Source organism: Penicillium vulpinum, assembly GCF_028829585.1.
Source record: "Penicillium vulpinum strain IBT 29486 chromosome Unknown utg000003l_segment0_segment0, whole genome shotgun sequence".
NCBI lineage: Eukaryota > Fungi > Ascomycota > Eurotiomycetes > Eurotiales > Aspergillaceae > Penicillium > Penicillium vulpinum.
This window is the reverse complement of record NW_026643243.1, coordinates 3,797,024-3,817,014: the sequence shown is the minus strand read 5'-3', so window position 1 is coordinate 3,817,014 and position 19,991 is coordinate 3,797,024. Positions and strand designations below refer to the sequence as shown.

The 19,991-nt window shown below is 48.3% G+C and overlaps 6 protein-coding genes across 6 annotated transcripts; 4 read left to right on the top strand and 2 right to left on the bottom strand.

The window, feature by feature from the left end:
• Positions 1-2,126: 2,126 nt before the first annotated feature.
• Positions 2,127-4,985, top strand: N7479_006492 (ATP-binding protein; the record flags this gene model as incomplete). The annotated part of the gene is made up of 1 exon (XM_057254186.1): positions 2,127-4,985. One exon carries the CDS (start codon positions 2,127-2,129, stop codon positions 4,983-4,985), a length of 2,859 nt encoding a protein of 952 aa, XP_057108048.1.
• Positions 4,986-5,970: 985 nt separating this feature from the next.
• On the top strand, positions 5,971-6,683 carry N7479_006491 (actin-binding ADF family protein; the record flags this gene model as incomplete). The annotated part of the gene is made up of 5 exons (XM_057254185.1): positions 5,971-5,976; positions 6,033-6,043; positions 6,107-6,358; positions 6,433-6,481; positions 6,549-6,683. The coding sequence occupies 5 exons, from the start codon at positions 5,971-5,973 to the stop codon at positions 6,681-6,683; spliced, it is 453 nt and encodes a 150-aa protein (XP_057108047.1).
• A 572-nt stretch (positions 6,684-7,255) lies between these two features.
• N7479_006490 (DUF4050 domain-containing protein) lies at positions 7,256-8,464 on the top strand (the record flags this gene model as incomplete). Its single annotated transcript, XM_057254184.1, has 1 exon — positions 7,256-8,464. The coding sequence occupies one exon, from the start codon at positions 7,256-7,258 to the stop codon at positions 8,462-8,464; it is 1,209 nt and encodes a 402-aa protein (XP_057108046.1).
• Positions 8,465-9,577: 1,113 nt separating this feature from the next.
• On the bottom strand, positions 9,578-11,101 carry N7479_006489 (glycoside hydrolase family 71 protein; the record flags this gene model as incomplete). Its single annotated transcript, XM_057254183.1, has 4 exons — positions 9,578-10,122; positions 10,189-10,320; positions 10,378-10,909; positions 10,973-11,101. 4 exons carry the CDS (start codon positions 11,099-11,101, stop codon positions 9,578-9,580), a joined length of 1,338 nt encoding a protein of 445 aa, XP_057108045.1.
• A 1,094-nt stretch (positions 11,102-12,195) lies between these two features.
• On the bottom strand, positions 12,196-19,128 carry N7479_006488 (uncharacterized protein; the record flags this gene model as incomplete). Its single annotated transcript, XM_057254182.1, has 1 exon — positions 12,196-19,128. One exon carries the CDS (start codon positions 19,126-19,128, stop codon positions 12,196-12,198), a length of 6,933 nt encoding a protein of 2,310 aa, XP_057108044.1.
• A 296-nt stretch (positions 19,129-19,424) lies between these two features.
• N7479_006487 (uncharacterized protein) lies at positions 19,425-19,712 on the top strand (the record flags this gene model as incomplete). Its single annotated transcript, XM_057254181.1, has 2 exons — positions 19,425-19,479; positions 19,555-19,712. 2 exons carry the CDS (start codon positions 19,425-19,427, stop codon positions 19,710-19,712), a joined length of 213 nt encoding a protein of 70 aa, XP_057108043.1.
• Between the last annotated feature and the right edge of the window lie 279 nt (positions 19,713-19,991).

Genomic DNA, 19,991 nt, shown 5'->3' with positions numbered 1-19,991 from the left:
ATAGCATGACTCGATGCCAATAGCACTACGACCTTGCAAGCATCTTACGATGCTTCAATCTCCCCACCAACCTGATAGGTCAGGTGATGGCACCTGGTGCTCAACGTGAGTTTAGATCCTTCTCATTCTTCTCCCCCCGCATTTGCATTTCATATCCGTTCAAGGATGACACAACCTTTACTTCTTTACCCTCCAAATCGACAATGCGGAGACAATTCGGACCTTCCTTCCCGGTCGGTCTGCTACTTGCCAGTACATCTTGTCTGAGAACTCTTATATTGCAATGCATTTTGATCATGTCTTGTTTTGAGCAATTGACTAACATTGCTCTCAGTTCTAGGTCGAAACAAAAACCACAATTCTAAAAGGATATCACACGTTGTAATGGCGAATTGATCAAGTGACGAAAAATTTCCGGATGTAAACTCACAGACCTGTTCTGAATGCGCAAAACCATGTAGAGATTTCCGTTGCCTTCCTTCTGATGATCAATTCGTTATTACACCTGTGTGTTGTCTGGATATATAGTTGTGGATTACTTGAATGAATCATTGTTTTGACCTGAATGTCTGTCTCCTGTAGCCTATATTCCATGCTTAGATTGCTTCATAAACCTGCTACTAGTGTTATATATACTATCTAAGCTATATAATACTCCGGTGAGCTCTTATAGGTGGACATATTACTACACACTTGCTGGTGTGTATACAGCATAGATGTCTTCCATCAAGCTGTGGAAAATCTATTGGTAAAATTATTTAGAGTACCGATTAAGTGCAAACCACATTGTTAAGGTTTTAGCTGCCTCATTTAACAATCCCACCCGCAGTGTTAGACTGCAAAATTTCCCCCTAAGATTTCTATCTTTCTCCTGGAGCACTGAGGCCAATATTAGCTTCATGCTTTTTGCGTGTATGTTGGCAGCCACTTGGTGATTTACACCTGTAAATTGCATGTTATATATAGAAACATCTGAAAAAAAGACATATAAATATCATATGAGAAGAGTTTGAAAAGAGTCCTAAAAATACTACTAAAAGGACCATTAAATGACATGACAAGGGAGCAAAGAGAGGAGAAAATTGTTGTGTTCACTACAAATAAACGAAAATTTCAAAGCGCGATAGACCGACAAGCCAGGAATGAAGAATGATTGAACATAGTTTGTGACGGTAGCAAGATCTGTTCTACTACACAGAAATAGCTGAAATGATCTATGATCTCATCTCATTGGCATCCATTGGAGGCAAAAATATCACGGCTAATCTCATTGTTTTGTATTGAGACAGAGCATCTGCTTCTCAATGTACGGATCAATCAGTCAACGTCTTTCTAGGTGTGGGCAAAATCCAGACTCTGGGATTGAAACTATACAGATTATACATAAGATGACACAATACTGAAGCTATAACAAAATAACAAAACAGTAATAAACTCAGGTAAAACTTCAATTACCTGATATCAACTTGGAGGGATGAAGGTTATATGTACATAAGTAAGCACGCTCTCCAAGGCTGGTGCCCGGGTGTGCTTTTGGATATTCTTTTAGGCGTCTTTTTAGATGTACCATACGAAGGTAGTAAAAAAAGCAAAAGCTGTGTAAACGACTTTGTAGTATGTCTAACATTTGACAAAAGAATAGTTGCATAGAGTCATATTAGAAATGCCCAAGTCATTTGCTCTCTAGATATTATAGTCAAAACTGAAGGTTGAGCAGAAGTACCTTTTGTATGGAGAGCCCATCCAAAATGTACCTTCTATATTAGTTACGGTGGAGACGAAGCGGGTAAGATCCTCGACTGAAGAATGGATAGAGAGCAAACCCAACTACTCGTACATTGTACAAAGTACGCCCGCAGAATCGAGATGTGCACTTGATTGAGTAATTTGGGCCCAAGGCTTTTTTGTATATAAAAAATACTTAATAATACCAAGAATCTCAGACTGTAGCGGCAAATATGTACTATGGAGTACAAAGGTAGAAAATCCACAGTCACGTGACCAATCATTTCTCCTTCGTAGGACCCATTAGGGACCATGCGCCACTAGCGACTGATTACAGATATCTACTATTCTCGGCGATATCACATAAAGCTCCGGTGACAGTGTCCCGGATGTATTCGTCAATGCAACAAGCCCGGCTGTCAGTTGCACGCCCTTGTCGATTTGTTGCTCGCCGCCGCTATTCCGCACCACTGTCCGCGCGGCGATTTCATCTGTCACGAACATGGCTCGCATCTCCGTCCCAAGACCCTCACGATGCCGGATCTGCAGTGCCGGGGAATACGGTAGAAGACCCTTCCCTCAAAACTGAGAATATCCCCGACAATGGCACGCCGGCGACATCTCCCTCTCCCGAGTCGGCCAAGTCAATCACCAAAACCTACGGATCTGCTGTACGCAGAGCGATGCGAAACCGGAAGTCCACACAACCGATTTCACAATCAACGGCAACCATCCCCGCATGGTTCTACGAGCACAACACAGTGTCTCACAGCTCCGAAGACCGCCCTACACAATCATTACAACATGTTAGCATAACCAAGTCAGTGTCACCAAAGGAGCCGGAGGAGGTTCAAACTGAAGCTCTGGCTTCCGGGGGAGATTCCGACCCATCTGAATCCAGTGAACCAGCGACAGCAGCAGTGAATCGGTATGCGGTGGCTGAAGAATCATGGGAAGAGCTGCGAGCCTCCGTCAAAGCAGGCTTGCGGTTACCACCTGCAAAATATGCCAAAGAACCTTCGGTAAAGAAGTCACACCTGGCACTGCACTACCCGGGTAGTGATGGTATACCATTCCTAGACGCGGTGGTGAAGAAGCTTGCCCACGAGTTGGGCACTGACCTGGTGACCCTTAATGCCCAGGACATTGCACAATTGTTCAGCGAGCAAGATCTCGCAGACGTTGGAGTAACTTCGCCCATTCGATCTCTTGGCTACGATGTATTTCGACAAGCCGTCCCAGCTTCATGGTCGGAAGTTGAAGACCCCGAAGGAGACGGCGAGGATGACGTGACTGAAATTGCAGGTGGTCCCCGTGGTATGAGCGGCGATATTAGCACACCTAGGTTTATCACAATCGAAAGCAGCAAAGAGGCAGGTGACATCCCGCTCCCCAATTGGCTTGGGCTGAAAACCCTCCTGGGGGGATCGATCAATGACCAAACGGATCCGGACCCCGGGGCTGGGGCCTCGCGAAGTGGTCAGCGTGCTGAAACTCGGTGGATTCAACTACTCAATGAGCTCCTCGGCTCATCAGGTCAACCAGCACTGCCAGTCCCCACCGAGAAAACAGAAATTGCCGAAACGAAAGACAGCAAAGCCTTGCCAGCTCGAGATGTCATTATGCATATCCAGGACTACCGTGATATTCAAACTACCCGTGAAGGGTCTAAATTTATTTCTCTCTTGCACAAAGTCATCCAAGACCGGAGAGGGGCAGGGTCCAAGATTCTGTTGATCGGAACTACCTCTCAGGAAATCCACCACTCGCCCTCGCAAGATGGTGCTGGTCTGCTGCAAAGTGTTTTCGATGATCAGTTCTCGAAGACTTTGTTCATAACTCCTGCCATGAGTTCGAAAGACGCTGAAAAGGCCTTCGCAGAAGACCGAAAGAAGCGCACCATGGATATCAATATTCGCCACCTCCAGAGCATGCTTCGCTTCCGATTACATGAACAGGCTCTACCTGTAAAAGATGATATTCTGAGCAACCGTACTTGGCCGCTGGAACCTTCAACCATCAAAGATTCAGGAATTGAGGACCGATACTGGTCGTACAATCAAGTGCACTGGATCTCTACCCTTGCACTTGGCTGTGCTGAAGTCAATGAGCCCCTTGAATTTGAGCACATCCGACGTGGAATCGAACTCATGGATAAAAGCGACCGAGTCACCAATGAATGGCTGAAAGAGAAGTCACCCAAGCAGAAAGATTCGGAAGCGGGACAGACCAGAGACCAGTTGATCGCCTCTCTGCGCAAAACATGCAACACACACGAGAAAAAGCTGCTCAACGGTGTAGTCGACGCGAAAAGCATCCGAACCACATTCAACGATGTGCATGTGCCTCCCGAGACCATCGAGGCTCTGAAGACCCTAACTTCCCTCTCACTCATCCGCCCTGAGGCATTCACATACGGTGTTCTCGCCACCGACAAGATCCCCGGCCTTCTCTTATACGGACCTCCAGGCACCGGTAAGACCCTCCTCGCCAAGGCCGTAGCCCGCGAGAGCGGAGCAACAGTCCTCGAAGTAAGCGGGTCTGAGGTGTACGACATGTACGTTGGCGAGGGCGAGAAGAACGTGAAAGCGATTTTCACGCTTGCCAAGAAGCTCAGTCCCTGCGTCGTCTTCATTGACGAAGCAGATGCCATATTCTGCTCGCGCACCGGAGCAGCCAGCCGCACATCCCACCGCGAACTGATCAACCAGTTCCTGCGCGAGTGGGACGGTATGAACGACCTCTCTGCATTCATCATGGTCGCCACAAACCGACCCTTTGATCTAGATGATGCTGTTCTCCGCCGCCTTCCCCGCCGTCTACTAGTCGATCTACCAACCGAGGAAGACCGCGAAGCAGTCTTGAAAATCCATCTGAAAGAAGAGCAGCTCGATCCCTTTGTCGATCTTGCTGAACTGGCCCGACGCACGCCGCTGTATTCTGGCTCCGATCTGAAGAATCTGTCGGTGGCGGCTGCACTGGCTTGCGTTCGCGAGGAGAATGACGCTGCGGCTAAGCACACCGGTACCGAGCCGTATACCTACCCGAAGCGCCGCATCCTGACTCGTGCGCATTTCGAGCGTGGAATGGAAGAAATCAGCGCTTCGATCAGTGAGGATATGTCTTCGCTGTCGGCGATTCGGAAGTTTGACGAGCAGTATGGTGACCGGAAGGGTCGTCGCCAGAAGAGCCCTGGTTGGGGATTCATTCCTGGTGCTGGTGGTGATGCTACGGCTGACTCGGCGCGTGTTCGAACATGATTTTTGCTTTAATGGAGGTTTCTCGCCGGCTTGTATACTGGGTTATTTTATGTGGATTGGGGAAATTGGGAGTTCCCTATGTACTTTTAGCGATATGATAGATCTGTACCATTACTCAAACGTATATACTGCCATGTATTTCTTGGGCAATATCTTTTTTTCTGGCTTTGTTTCCTATTCAGACGCTTTCTTTTGGTTTCTGTATCGAGTGACTTTGGTCATCCTGACTCCATTCTAGGCGATGAACCATTCCTTAACATTCGGGAAATCGAGAATTTCATAACGCGAAGAATATTATCTCAGGGTCGAAATGCATGTAATTGAGAAAGAATGTCTTGGATATAATCACAAAAAGCAAACTGGAATTGTTCAAAACAATTTGCTTCCATTCCAGTATAATGAAGTAGACTGTATCCCAAGCCTGCTTGGTTTGCAGGTTTTAGATTTTAAAAAATCTAGCTAATCACTAAAGTTGAGTGCCTACATGTATATACATATATGTTGAGGACTTCAAATCTAGCCTTGAGGTGGATATGTATACCAGCGACGTAGTACCCTACTAACATCACCATATCTGCCTACTCGTGGATTTCTACCTGTGAACTTAACATACGTAAGTGCTCATTGGGGTCGATTACTTGAAATATATCCCGGTCATTTCAGTTGAAGTTTGCCTAGGAAGCAACCCTGAAGCAATGCTGGTAGAGCCACAGGCAGAGACATTTCGTGTTGCACACCCATCGGGTTCCTACGTCTATATGCGAAAGATTTTTTTTTCCTTTCTATATTCCTTTAAGATAGAATATATCAGCCTAGCCAGGCAGCATGTAAAGAAACACATAGAATTCACGTAAGGTTAGGGATATAAGGCGAGAAAAGTAGCTAATTGCTCTCTTCTTCTCATCATTTCCCATCCACTACAAGATATTATTCACTCTATCCATTCTAACCAGATAAATTCCTCTGTTACAACCAGGGCTCCAATATGTCGGTATGTAGACCCGCTACAAGCAGTGGATATAAATACTAATACCTTGCTTTCTACAGAATCCATCGGGGTATTTATACAGTCCCCACAAAAGCATTCATAAAGCGCATTTCAATTAACTGATATATATTAGTATTTCTATCGCAGATGAATGCATATCTGCATTCAATCAGCTCCGATCAGGGCCAGAAGCTATTAGACCCAAATTCATCATCTACAAGATCTCCGACGACAACAAGAGCATTGTAGTTGAGGAAACATCCACGGCGAAAGACTACGAGGTCTTCCTCCAGAAGCTATCTGCTGCAGTGGACAAAGACGGCAACCCTGCTCCACGGTATGCCATCTATGACATGGAGTATGATCTTGGGAGCGAAGGAAAGCGGTAAGAGATTACCCCAGTGACTTAAGAAGTCCAGTGGAATATTCCGTCGCTAATTCTAGTCATTGGCTGCGCAGTAAGAAGACCGTATTCGTCCATTGGGGTCCTTGCCATGCGCCTATCAAGGTAAGTTGGTCTTTCAACTCGCGTGCCCATTCGCGTGGCCATAAAGTTCTAACTATATCGGTTGCAGCTGTGCATGCTCTATGCTAGTAGTATGCAGCAATTCAAAAGAGCGTTCGATCTCAACACATCGGTTTATGCAGATGGCCTGGAAGAGCTTGAATGGGCGGTCGTCTTGAAGGAGGTCAGTGGGGGCCAAGCATAGATGAATCTGGGGAAACGATCGGCATTGCCGAAGTACGATGCATGAAGAGGGGTTGTTTATTCTGAGCAAAGTAACCAAATAAGAACAATAGGTCAGGCATTGGATATGAAATGTTGGGTTTGAGCTTGTTTTTGAAATGGTGCTCAATTGAATTTCTTGACATGCCCTGCAAGGGCAAATACATTCGAGATCGTATGATGCAACATCCCATGTCTTAATCTAACCAGCTTGAAACAGCGTGAGCCATTGACAAGGATGGCACTTGGCGCTGCGTCACTTGATATGTTGGGCTGAACAGGCGTGATCCCAAAAATCAAGGCAGAAAGAGTTGAGGCTTGTATCTCCGCATCCGGGGCACGTGCCATATGACATTTGAGTCCTATCATTCCGCCACTTCGAGTTTGCAGAGACCTTCCAAGGTTGTTTCTTTGCTGCTTTGCATTTCTCAATTTCGCATCTTTTATTAGTTGGGAAAATCAGGAGTGCACGGGCAAGCAAGAAAACCTTGATACAAAGTTCCCTCCCCACTTTTTCTCACGAGCAAACCCCCACCTCCAGACGAGATCGCGAAAATGATGGCCACCGGGTCTCGCGATTCCTCAGTTCGCGAGGCGAAAGTCTTCGTCAAGGAAGTCGTCCGCAATGACTGGGATTTCGAAACCGGCGCTCCCTCCCCGTCGTCCGCCGATGGCACGCTTTGCCATAACCGTGAAGTGTGCGAATGGCGAGTTCGAGAATTCGACACCCCAGCTTCAGAACTTGAGCCACAGAGTTCAGATAGCGAGCCAGAATATGAACAGTCAGCGCTGAACCCACCTGGAGATGCGGGCATCGAGCGGCGTCGCAAGCGCCGTCGACAAATGGACGACGAAATGGCATGGAACGAAGGGCTACGCGTATGGATGGCCAGACGCGATGCGTGGTGTGGTGCGAAGACCCGGCGACAGATTCGCGCGGAGGAGGAAAAGCGCGCGTTGGCTGGTGCGCAGACATATACAACAGATCAATCCGATGGCGCGGGATTGGGAGAAAATGATGTGACTTCGTCTGCTTCATCCCAATCTGCGAAACTGCCTAGCCAAGGTAGTGAGGGTATTGGCGCCTCTGACCTGGCGACCCGAACCAACACGTCACTCTCTATCGCGGATCGGGAGAAAAGTGAGGAGCTCCAGCATCGAGCAGATCTGACTTCCGGACAGCAAGAAGATCAGGAGGAAGGATTGTCTACCACGCCAGACGAGGGGGCTAAACCGAAGATCTCGTCAGATACCAATATCACAGTGCCGGATCAGAAACTTGCCTCAATCGTGCCTACTCGGCCAACCTTACCGGCTGTGGAGGACCAAACAGAAGAAGAGAAAGAAGAAGAAGAGCTTGACGAACCACTTTGCCCCGTTGCCCCGCCTTTCATTTCAAACGATAACCCAGTTCGCGCAACCATCAATCCCGCAATCTACCCTTCAATCTATACTAAGGTTGTCGTACAAGGCATGACCCCCACCATCCCCGTCAACCTCGCCCATTTGACCAAAGCCATGGTACAAGGCTGGAAATCAGACGGGCAGTGGCCACCAAAGCCAGCTGTGACATCGATTGTCCTTGCCGATGATGCATCCGTGCCTAAGAAAAACACAGCTGCTGAGGAGGCGCCACAGGGCAGGAGAAAGAACAGCATTACCAATGCTGTGAAAAAAGTCTTCCATTTTGGAACGCATCCCTTCCATCGCCGCGGCAGCCAGGATACTGGGGCCGGAGCCGGTGCCACTGGCCCGACGGCCTAAATGGATATTACTATCTATTAAGATCATAAGTAATTGCATAGTCATCAACTCTAGTACGGAGGAAATTGTTTCACCTTGCTAGGTTGCTCTGGCTTCATCTGGCGTCTACCTGGAGGTTCTGTTTATGTTTTCTTGTATGTTCATAATCTGAGCGTGCTGGTGTTTGATTTACTTTCTAGCTCTGCACAATGAAGAAATGCCATTTGTTGTGTAATTTGGTTTGATTTGATCTTATACAGTGACTAGCGAACTTCTAGCTTAGTTGATAGCCTCGATTTTCCATGTTTTCTCTCAAGGAGGGCTTGGGCCTCATATGACTAACAGTTCGCGTACCTACCTAGGTAGGTATTCATAGGCGCTTAAACCAGTCAAAACACCCGAACAAGAATTTCGCTCTGATTTGAGCATCGGAAAATACCGATGGCTTTGGGCCTGGCCAAGCCTGGGGCGTGCGGGTTCGCCCAATATTGATGGATGTGTCGCTTGGAATGCCCATGCTTTTGACCCAGAAGTCATGCTGACACGCCGGAGAGGCGATATAAGCTCTCTGGGTACTACAATGCAGTAGATCGTTGATGCCCTAAGCACAGTCATCATAACCTCCATAGTCGACGTGACCGTCACACAAACAGTCCTTGCCACCACGACTACAACACTAATATCAACCGCCACCCCGGCAACCACAACTCGCGGCGTGAGTAGTCCAGAAGCCCAACTTTTCTAATGCTGCTCTGGCCCTATGGACGTTCACTGCCACTGGTACCGGCAGATATCCTATCCTGTTGGGCTACAACACCCTCGGCGCAGCCCAGCTCTATACCACTGAGAGCGGCTCCAGTACTTCAAAAATAATGCAGACATTCGACACCGTTGTCGACAATACGTGCAAATCCTCGGCTTACTACAAGGTCATGACAGGGAGCATTGCCAACACCATGTAAGAAATCCTATCAAGCTAGATGCAGATTGAGATGGCCAAGGCTTTCCAGGCCCAAAACAGTATTGATTGTCTCGATACTGCAGAGTTGTTCCAAATTTCTCCGAACTGCAGTCTGCTAGAATCTACAAATCAAAGCCCCATTCCCAAGACATGCTCCATAGTATCGGCAGATGCTACTTCCTAATCCCCAGTCGAGTTACGAATACCGTTGACTCCCCCGTGATTGACCCAACATAAACATTGAAGTTATAATGCACACAACTATTCTTAACAGCCAAACCTCCCTGGCCACTCAGAATCGTCTGTCCATTCCTCGTCACCTTGAAGGACTGGCCACCAACCCCCATAGTCACATTCGAAGTAACGATTCCGGCCGGGACATCAATGCTAACAGGATAATTATTACCGCTCTGCACAGTCAATGTAGCCGGGCTCGTCAACATAGTCGCGACAAAAATACTATCACTGAGCATGCCAGCACCCATCGGCGCTGAGAGGTTATCCCCCGTGCACACAACGCCCTTAGGCGTAGGTCGGTACCAGTAAACAACTTCATCCGCTTCCACGGTAGGGGCGTTTGCTCCGGATTTGTAGGCTGCGATGTACGGCTTGAATAGATTGCGCCAGCCGTTGTGGGGCATATTGGCTGCCCATTGGGAAGAGCCGTCGTCGTCGTGATGGGCTGAGTACGGGCCGATGTAGTGGGATTCGCCGTAGTCTATATATAACTGCGATCAGCAGAGACATTTCTGGGGAATTCTCTGAGAATAGCCTGTTGATATACCATTCCATGTAATTATCTCAATTAGATCTGGCTTTAGGGAAAGCATTTGTTCCCACCGTAATGTTGGCAGGTTCTCGCAGACGAAAACCCAGTTTTTGGTGTTGAAGTGAGTTGAGAACCAAGGTGAAACGGCTGTCATTGAATTAGCTATTCATTCAAATACCAAAACTCGATTCAAGGGTTCCTAACGAGCCATGTAGGATTTTCCCGCAAGGAAATGAACAAATCTATCATCCCAGATGGTCGTCATCGGCCCTGGGATGATGCTATTTCCCCCATCCGTAGGCCAAGCAAGCCACGAGAAAGCACCATCAGCGCTTCTGGCAGGGCCGGTGGTAGCCTCGGCGGGATCTTGGAGATTTGGCAATGCGTATATGGGATGTGGTGTACCCTGTCTTACTGCATCCCAATTGAAACTGTCTCCGACAAATGTACTTACCACCGCAGCTCCCTTGTATTGCATTTGTGATGGGTGGCCTGCATATCGTTTCATGTATTCTGTGATCTTCGCTGTGTCCCCGTTGTTCCAATAGGCGAAGTCAAAAGAGATAAAGACTTTGAAGTTGACTTGCTGTGCTGCTTCGTAGGCTAGGGCTAGTTGAGTTGGTGTATAGCTGTCTATGCTTGCGCAATTTAGTGCGAATGCGTCGATGCCGATGGATTGGGCTATAGTCATGTCTTCTTTCCAATCTGATAGCTGGTAGTCTTTTACTATACCGACCTAGATACATTGGATCTATGTCAATGATGGGGATGGGAAGTATTCAGGTGCTAGTATACTAACCATGAAGTGGGCGAAGACATATTTTTCTGGCGACTGACTAGTCAACTCTGAATTGAGAGTTGGGGCAGCTAAAGCTAGGAAAATATGTGCCAATATGGCTGCAACGCTAAAGAGAGGTTTCCAAATCATAATTGCTATTTTATAAGTTGATTTCTTGATGATGTGAATTTCCGAGGTCCATTAACGGATTATATAGTTCACCCTCAATTGATATTATACTTCCCAAATGAACTAAACTCGAAACAAATAAAGCGAGACAACTGAAATACCAATATAAACCTTGGATACTAACTTAAACGGCGAGTATAAAACTTGTTCTCTCTTCCCGGACAAGAATGTTGTAACACCCGACAACAATCAAATCCACGTGAGATTGTGTAGTATTCGCATATTTTCCCTGTGACTCCACTCTTTGTTTCATCTCTATTTTGCTTTTGCAGCATATGGCATTGGTACCTGCCCAGTGCCTGTCGAGCTATGATGCTCCAGAAACGGACTCAATCGGGTTGGAGGTTGAAAGAATGCTACAGTAGTGCTCTGTGAGAGGACTATCTATCACAGGCATTATTCTCAAATCAAACTTTATACGCCAGCTGATCGAGGCAAATAAATGTGCTGGGCGTATGAAAATGACCAGCACAAGTCGAGCCATATATCACCACCGATATCGCTATTCAGGGTACGTTTGACAAATGACGGATAGGTTTCTACTCGTGTGCTATACACATGACTGAGGTTAGAAATGACGAAACAATCTATCACGGGGGAATCGACTTGCAAAAAACGCTAATTACCTCGAAATACTATCAGAACATGCCAAACGCGCCGCGGAGGAATAACATAGTATTGTAGATTGGACATGAGACACAGGCAAATGAAGGGGGCTCTAGATCATGTCAGTCAACGGAGATTGCATTCCATGGTGACCTGCATATCCAGGCCAGTCTCGTGCATGCAGCCCTGATTGATTCCGGGCTATTTGCACTGGACCCATTGGCATAATGCATGCATGGCCCGGCTTCTTCTCAGCGGTAGTCCTTATTATCCGATTAACCAAATTATGTATACAGAGTAAGAGGTGCACTGGAACCCGAAGGCTATAGCAGCAATATTGTCAATATAACACAAGATAACATTATTGATTCTTTTCTAATATTCGTGACACATTAAAACTGCCCCCAATAACACCATGTATACAAAGACCTAAAAGAACCACCACTTAGTCAAAACAACAACTCCAGAGCATTTGCACGAGCAAAGAATCCCCTCGCCGCATTCTCAAAGACCTTTTCCGTTTCACTTGGACTAGCCACCAGAGCCGCAATCTCAGGCTCGATTGTGATTTCCTGTGACTCATGACCAGGTCGAGTAAAGTAGTACTTATCCTGATGATGAGACCATTTTCTGAGATAGAGCTGGAGGTCATTCGAGGCGAGGGTGTTAGCCGTCCCGAAGAGTTCGGTTTTCCTGCTATCAGACGGCGGGGATGTCGCAGGGAATGTGATATGGGAATTGCTCGAGGGCGAGTCTGTGTCTAGATCTGTGTTCTGAAGACATGTACTCACGACATTGGTAAAATCGCGGATCCACTCGATGTGCGTGATAATACTCTCTCCTGCGTTAGTGGCTCGATCGATGTAATCTACCACTGGCAGCGCCGAGGAGATCATGTCTAGGAAGGCGGCAAGCATGAGTAAAGTCGTAGGAGTTTGCAGACAATGGCGACGGAATGCGACCACACCCAGTGCTTGACACGAGGCTCGGCACACAACATCAATGATATCAATGACAGAAGAGACACAGGCTGCATCCAGAGTATCTATGTTACACAGCAGGTTCTTGAACTCCAGTGTGATGATCTGGATGATAGGACGGCTGAGAATCCAGGCGGCGCGGTTGGGAAGAGTCGCTTCGAGATACGCTGGAAACACGCATTGCAAAAGAACGGCGCGGAGAGTGGGTTTTTCGTTGTCTCCAGATTCGTAGGTATTCTTCATCGAGGTGTGCAGTTGGTCAACCAGATAGCACTGTTGGCCATCAATGGCAGCGCGCTCGGAAATGCTCTGGACGAAGCCGATCAAGGTCTGGATCTCTTTGCTGGAAGACAACTTCGACTCGTAGCGTTTGAGCTTCGCAACAATGTAGCGTGGGTCCGTAGATGGCAAAGGGAACGAAGCAGGGTCCGTGAAGAAGGGGTCGATGGGTTTGATATCACTGGTGTGTTGCTGGAGGAAACCGATGACGCGTTGCACAAATTCGACGTATTCCCCCTGAGCGGCCTGCACTGTTCCATTGCCTAGCTCTTGGTAGTTGTCTTTCATGGAAGTCATCACCCGCTGAAGTATCTCGGAGTACTCCTGCTTTGTCATAGTGAAGTTTCGATTGCCAGAAAGTTCCATCTCCTGGAGCTGCTCGCGCATATTAGACGATAGGCTCGAGAGGAGAGATAGTCGCCGAGAGCTAATTTCCTCCATTGTGACCGTATACCGGCCAATTTTCTTATCCTTAGAGAACGGGAGATTGGCAAGCAAGGGATCCGTTGGACTTCCATTCAAAAGCGCCTCCGTGAGACGATGTTGAAACTTGAACATTGAGGAGCGCTCTACCAGCGATGACATCCACATACTCATAACTTGAGTTCGGCAGTCAGAAATAATCTGTGCGTCCTTTTCAATGCATGCCGCAAGGAACAGCGGTGCAAACTTTCTTGTCTGGACTGTCTGCCGAAGCCGCGTCCAGGAATCATCACCGAACTCGCTCAAATAATTGTCCCAATTTCGGAGGCCATGGCGAATAAGAACCTGGGCGATTGATGTCCAGCATTCCACCACACTGAGAAGAATCGCATCCTCTGGACAGTGGTCCTCGCCAAAGCAGTTCGAAACAAGACGAGAAACAATCGGATGGAAAAATTTCTCTACATGTTCAATACCTTCACTTGGGGTACTTTGCTGGTCCCAAACAGCCTGAATGGCATCCCAATCACCGAACTCCTGGCTGTCCTCATCAGTAGCCACTGCCGCAGGAGCATCTGATGTGGATGTAGCTGGAACGTCTTTCTGAGTGTACACTACCAGGACTCGCAGTGCCTCAGATACAACGACGTTCACGCGCGGGAGCTTGGGGTTGAAAAGTGTAAGGATAGACTCGAAAGGAGTTCTCAGAACAAGCCTGTGTGCATGCTCCAGTTTCGGAGCTAGCTGGACAGCAATCCGCAGCCCGCTAAGCGCATTGCTCAGCAAGGTCTCAATCTGCCGCTGGTTCTGCGAGATTGTGCGTTCAACAAGCTGTTGAGAAACCCGATTGTCGCCTGTATTTTGAGCCTCGATCTCTTTGCGAGCATATGAATGCTGTTGTTGCAGCTCTGTAACGAAATAGCCATACCAGTCTCCAAATGGATCCAGCCCCGAAACCTCTTCATCCGTGGAAAGCTTGAATCGAACAAGCCTTGACCATGCGCGCAAATTGATACTGCACGCTTCACGATGTGAAGTGGCAGGATGGACCAGATTGCGTATCGTCTCAAGCCGAGGACGGCACCCATCGGGAACAGCCCAGTACAGGGTGCTGAGGAGATCGTGGTGATTTCTTAGTGCATCGAGGTCCTCGTGCTGCAATGGCTGCTCTTTCGGGTATACACGGCCGTGATTAGGCAGCAGACGCCAGGCAAAGTTTCGAATCTTTTTCTTGTCATATCTCTTCGCCAAAAAGCGGAGACCGCTTGCTACGATCTTGAGAAATGTGTGGAAACACGGTTCCCCCACCCGGACATCCAGAGAAGGATTGCTATCAAGTTCGTCAAGAAATGAAGGCGAGCCACGAGCGTCCTCGAGTTTCAGGTTGTGGAGTGTGTTCTTTGCGAAGAAGTCGAATAGCGTGTCCAGAATAGGTTTGCATTCTCTCCACCCCCATGAATTGATAAGCCGATGACATCTAAGGAACAAGGTTCGACAGTAGCTGTTGTATGAGATGGGTTGTGTCTTAGAGTTGGACTCAAAATGGTCCAGAGCTGGGGCGAGAAGCCGCTTGGCTAATTTCCAATTGTCATTGGTAGCTGTCAACTGGTAACCAGGGCGCGCAATCCCAAGCAGATCTATTTCGTTGAAGGGCAAGACTGTGAATATCCCACGCCATCCAGCCTCCAAGCTGCCTACGTCCCTTTCATTGCGAATAATTCCATTGTTGAAAGTCTCAAGCTGGATATCTTCAAAGCAGCCCTTGTAGTTGTCTGAGCTGCGTAGAAGATGTTTGGTGACGACGTAAGCCTCCACCGATGGATATTCATCGCGCAACCCCAACTCCCGGCGTTCAGGCTCGTTGTTTTCCTTGAACAATGTTTTAAACTCGGAAGAACCAACTCTGGACGTGATCAAGCCTGCGACATCTTTAGCGGATATTTTAACAAGATCCAAAGCTTCGGTCGCAAGCGCAGGGCTGACGAGCCGATGAGAAGCAATTTGATAGATCTGGTTGGAGAAAATCATGTTGAAGCAAGCAATCTTGACGAGTCCGCTCTTGTTGTATTCTTCGCTAGTCAGAAAGGCAGCCAACGGGTCTCTCACCTGGGAGACCAGGCCAATTGCTCTAGTGACAAACCCCGTACGATCAACTGGGTCGATGAAAGCTAGGTTTTGAGTAATGTATTTGACCAACAACCTGTATAGCCTCGATGCCACACCTAGAGCAGCCGTCATGCCCGTCTCTGGGGAGGTAACAGCACTTCGCTCAACATTATCGATTATGACATCGAAGACCTGCCCCATCTCTGATGATACTGCATCGTTCCAGCGACCCCATTGGAATGTCTTGTCTCTGAGCTGAATCGGGAATAAAGTAGCATCCCCATCGAAGTCCCGCTCTGTGATTCGCAATGAACGAGAAAATTCCCCGCTTCCTATGAATGTAGTCTCATGGAAGAATGTGTTGTCACGTAGGGACGGCACTCCAAAGTCGACCGGATAAAAGCGTTGCCAGTTGAAAAGACCGCCGACGCTGAAAGACGAAGGACGTGCATTTGCGGCGTCCGTTATGGTAGGCGGTTCCGGGTCATCGAAGACTATGGTAGCAGGATCTGGATTGTGACGGAATTCATCGGCATCAAGATTGATTCGGTTGGGGAGATGCTTCTTCGAACGCCGTCGATATACAGGGGCTTTTTGAATTGGGCTTTGAGTTTTTACTTCAGCCGAAGCGGCAACAGCAGCAGCAACAGAAGCATGCTTGGGCGAGGAATTGCCTCTAGTACTCAACGATCCACTGTCGGACACATATCGATCCAAGGTCAGGCTAGGCTTGTAGGGTCGAGATGTGCGCTGATTCTTATAGTGTCGGTTAAGAATAGACAATGACTGGTTGAACATGGCGGGAAGCACTTTTTGGCTTCTATCAGGGCCTGCCAAACTAGTTGCCGCAGGCCTCATTGTGTTCCTCTTCAAAGATGTTATGGCAAGATTTCTAGGAACAACCCACGTGTGACCGTGTTGCACTGGTTTTCGACGTGGCAAGGGCTCGGCCACTGAGGCTTGGTTTGGCAGGACTGGTACTGCGCTAGATTCAGGTGGTTCCTGTGTCTGTTCCGGTTCCACTGTGTCGATGTCCGAAACATCGGCGTCTACCTCTGCATCGAGGAATAGGTTCGGTATCCGGCCATTTTTGGCATTCGATTTAGCCCGAGCACTGAGAATTGAAAGATTTGTTGTCCAATGTCGGTGCTGGCGAGCTCTGGGACGAGGTGGACTAATCTTAGCCTGTTGGATCGCTCCCCTTTTCCAATCCCGCAAAGTCTCATTTGCATCCACTGTGTCCTCCCTTGAGGCCAGTTTCACAAACTTCTGAGTGGGACTTTGCCTACCCCCATCTTTGCGTGAGCGTGGTCGTCTTGTCGCTACCCGAAGCAGTCGCGATTGCTCTTTGCGAGGCTTTGCGGCAACATCTGGCGCATCCAAGATTCCTATTCTTGGGCGCTGCGCAGTTGAGGGTTTCTTGGTCCTTCGTGTTCCATATGAGGCATCGGTCATTCGGGTTTGTCGAGGCCTCTTGGGCTGTCTCTCCCCATTAAGTAAACTTTGTTTCGATTTCGGCCTCTTTAAACTATTTGTTTTGTGCCGAGAACCTGTTGAGTTGCGCGGAACAGACGCAAACATGTAGTCAACGCGATTATCCTCGGATATATCACCCTCTTCCAGCGCGAAAGGGTCTTCGAGGCCAAGGGTGTCAGTCAACCTCTGACTGGAGTCATCAGGTATAGAGACATGTCCTGTGACACCATTATGGTTGTCCTCATCGTCCGAGTCAGAATCTCCAAGATCAAACAAGCCTCTTGCTTGTTGCGTTGCTAGTTGCCTTGAGCGATCACCCCTTCGAATGAGCTTCCGCGCAACGCCCTTTCCATCCGGTCGTTGTAATAAAGCATGGCGATCTAGTTGAGCAGCTTTTTCCTTATCTGCATTTTTCTTCAGATTCAGTCGCGCATGTGACGCAGGCAGCGCTCCCCGGATCATTCGTTGGAATCGTCGAATTTCACGTTCTTCAGCATCTGACTTGGTTTCTTCTTGATCACTCTGGCTGTTGGACGAGATGGACTGTACTTCCTCTTCATCATCATTATCATCATCGGTACCCGCACCAGGCGATTGGATCTCGCCGGCTTGTTCTGTTTCCTGTGCCCCGGATTTTGTAACTTCTCCTGGCGGCGACCACCCACGAGGGAACCGGAACCCTCCCTCTGAGGCACGAGGGGTTCTTGAGGACGAAGATAAACGGCCTGCGTGTGGGGGGCTAGATGATAGCTCATAGATAGAAATACTGTTTTGATTCCCAGTAGCTCTATTTTTGTCTCTAATGCCACGAGGCTTAGACGGTTTGTGTAGATTTCGATTTTCTTTCGGGGTTCCAGAATGAGAAGTCTTCTGACGCTTTGTCAGATGGGCTTGCGGTAGCCTAGAACGCTCTGAGTCGTTGCATTCTTGCCCTTGCGCAGCAGATTGTGCGCCACGATGTCGTTCATGTCTTATCGGCGGAAGATACTCTTCAAGAGGAGGACTTGACGGAGGTGCATCGGGATCATATGAATCCTGCCCTTGACTTTCATCGGTAACCTGCTGTCTTTGCTGTGGAGGTCGACCGAAAGGCTTGACACCCCGCGCTTGCAGTTGCTGGGCAAACTTGAGCTGTTCCAGATGGTATGGGTGCATCTGAATGGCATTGCGCTTTCGGAATGTTCTTTGCGTAGCATGCGGTAATTCTCGCAACACTTCTTCGGGAATATCAAGCTGAGGTAATACATCGGGGTTGGCATCTAGTTCAACGAGCACTGCTTTCTGTGAATCTGCCTCCTTATCTGCCGGTCTTTCTGGTTCTGCCTCCATCACACCATCTTCATGTATTTCCGTAGAATCTTTGGCCGGCGGGGAGCCAAAGGATGACGGTACAGAAGATAATGGTGAGTCATCTTCTGATATCTCTTGTGATAGTGGTGGTGGTAATAGTGGCGCCTCCGTTGGCTGGACATGCTGGGCCAAGGGTTTCTTCTTTCGGACTGGCTGAGGGATCAATACTAATTCGTCAGGTGAGGAGCTCCGAGTACTTGAGATACCATCCTGTGTCTTGGCCTCTGAGGTGTGCGGTTCTGCTATAACTTGTGATTGCGATGGCCGTGCGGTCTTCAACGGCTTCGGCGTAGACTCGCGACTCAAGGGCTTTGATTGAGACCTGTCATATTCCTGTGATGACTCCGGGAAGTCGTATATGCTACCTTTACCCTTTGTGGGGGCATGGGTATCATGCAGCTCGCCGCTGTGGCGATTGGTCGATTTCGTAGCCGACGATCGAAGTCCGTAAGTCTTGCGTCCTCTTCTTTGTTTTGGTGTCGTTTCGTCATGTGCTGCATTTGTAAAGTGAGGACTTGCTCGACTCGTGTTGCGGCGAAGCCCTTCCTCTGTATCTGAGAGTGTGATGGAGCCATTCTCAGCCCGTTGTTCCTTCGTTGCACTCGTCGTCCCTTCCTTCGGCGATGATGAAGAGTTGTCAATATAGTCGAGATTTTCGATAGTAAGGCTATTTTCGACATTGCCATTCTTCGTATCTAGAGAATCAAACCCATCTTCCTCGTCCGAGTCAGGGACATATCCTCGTTGTCGCCATGATTCCATTTGCATCCTTGGCGGGAATCCCCCATGTCTCTAAACAGTCATTGAGTGGCCTCAGGGCGATCAAAAACGTGGGCGAAATAAGTGCCGGGTTAAAATTCGTGAAACTCAAAGGAACCAAACGTCGAACAACTGCTCAAACTATCTGAATGCAAGGAATTTGATTCCGACGCGTGCCAAACGGAGCAATTTAACAGACGCGCCGGCTGCTAATCAGCCAGCTGATAACCGTTTTCCCTTGGGGCTGCATCACCTCCGCAACCTCCCCAATTGCAAATCTCGCCGTCTACCCCAATTCCTTCGAAATGAGTCGCAATTTCTTCCCTGCCATCTTCGCTATTGGCGTGGGTATATTCACAGGTAAATATACTCTACAGCAGGAATAAGTCATGTCTGGTATAAGTTCCTAATCTCGAATTTTTCTATCTGCTCCAGGCTACTATACCTTCCAACCGACATTCCAGCAACTTCAATATGAGAGAGAACACTCCCAGAAGACCTCAACTTTGTCTGATCCTGTTTCTCTGAAGCAGGACACCAATGCTCCCACCAAAGCCGACGTTCAGCAAGATCACAAGTCAACGACTCAATGACGATGACTTCGCTTTCCCTTGAAGTGGCATTCTGAACACTGAACTGGCTCGAGTACCACCAAGCATGATTGCGCCAGTAGTCTATTCTCTGCGCATTATACTTGGGAACCATTCTCTTCCTCGCGCTGCTAGGCTCTGGCGCATACAACACCAGATGTCTCGCTATGCCACGCTTTTCAGGTCTTGTGGCCGGCCCTGGAGGCCGTTGTATATATGGAACTGGCGCAACAGACATTTCCTAAGTAGTTAAGGGTAGAGTACTTAATGGTGCCAAAATTG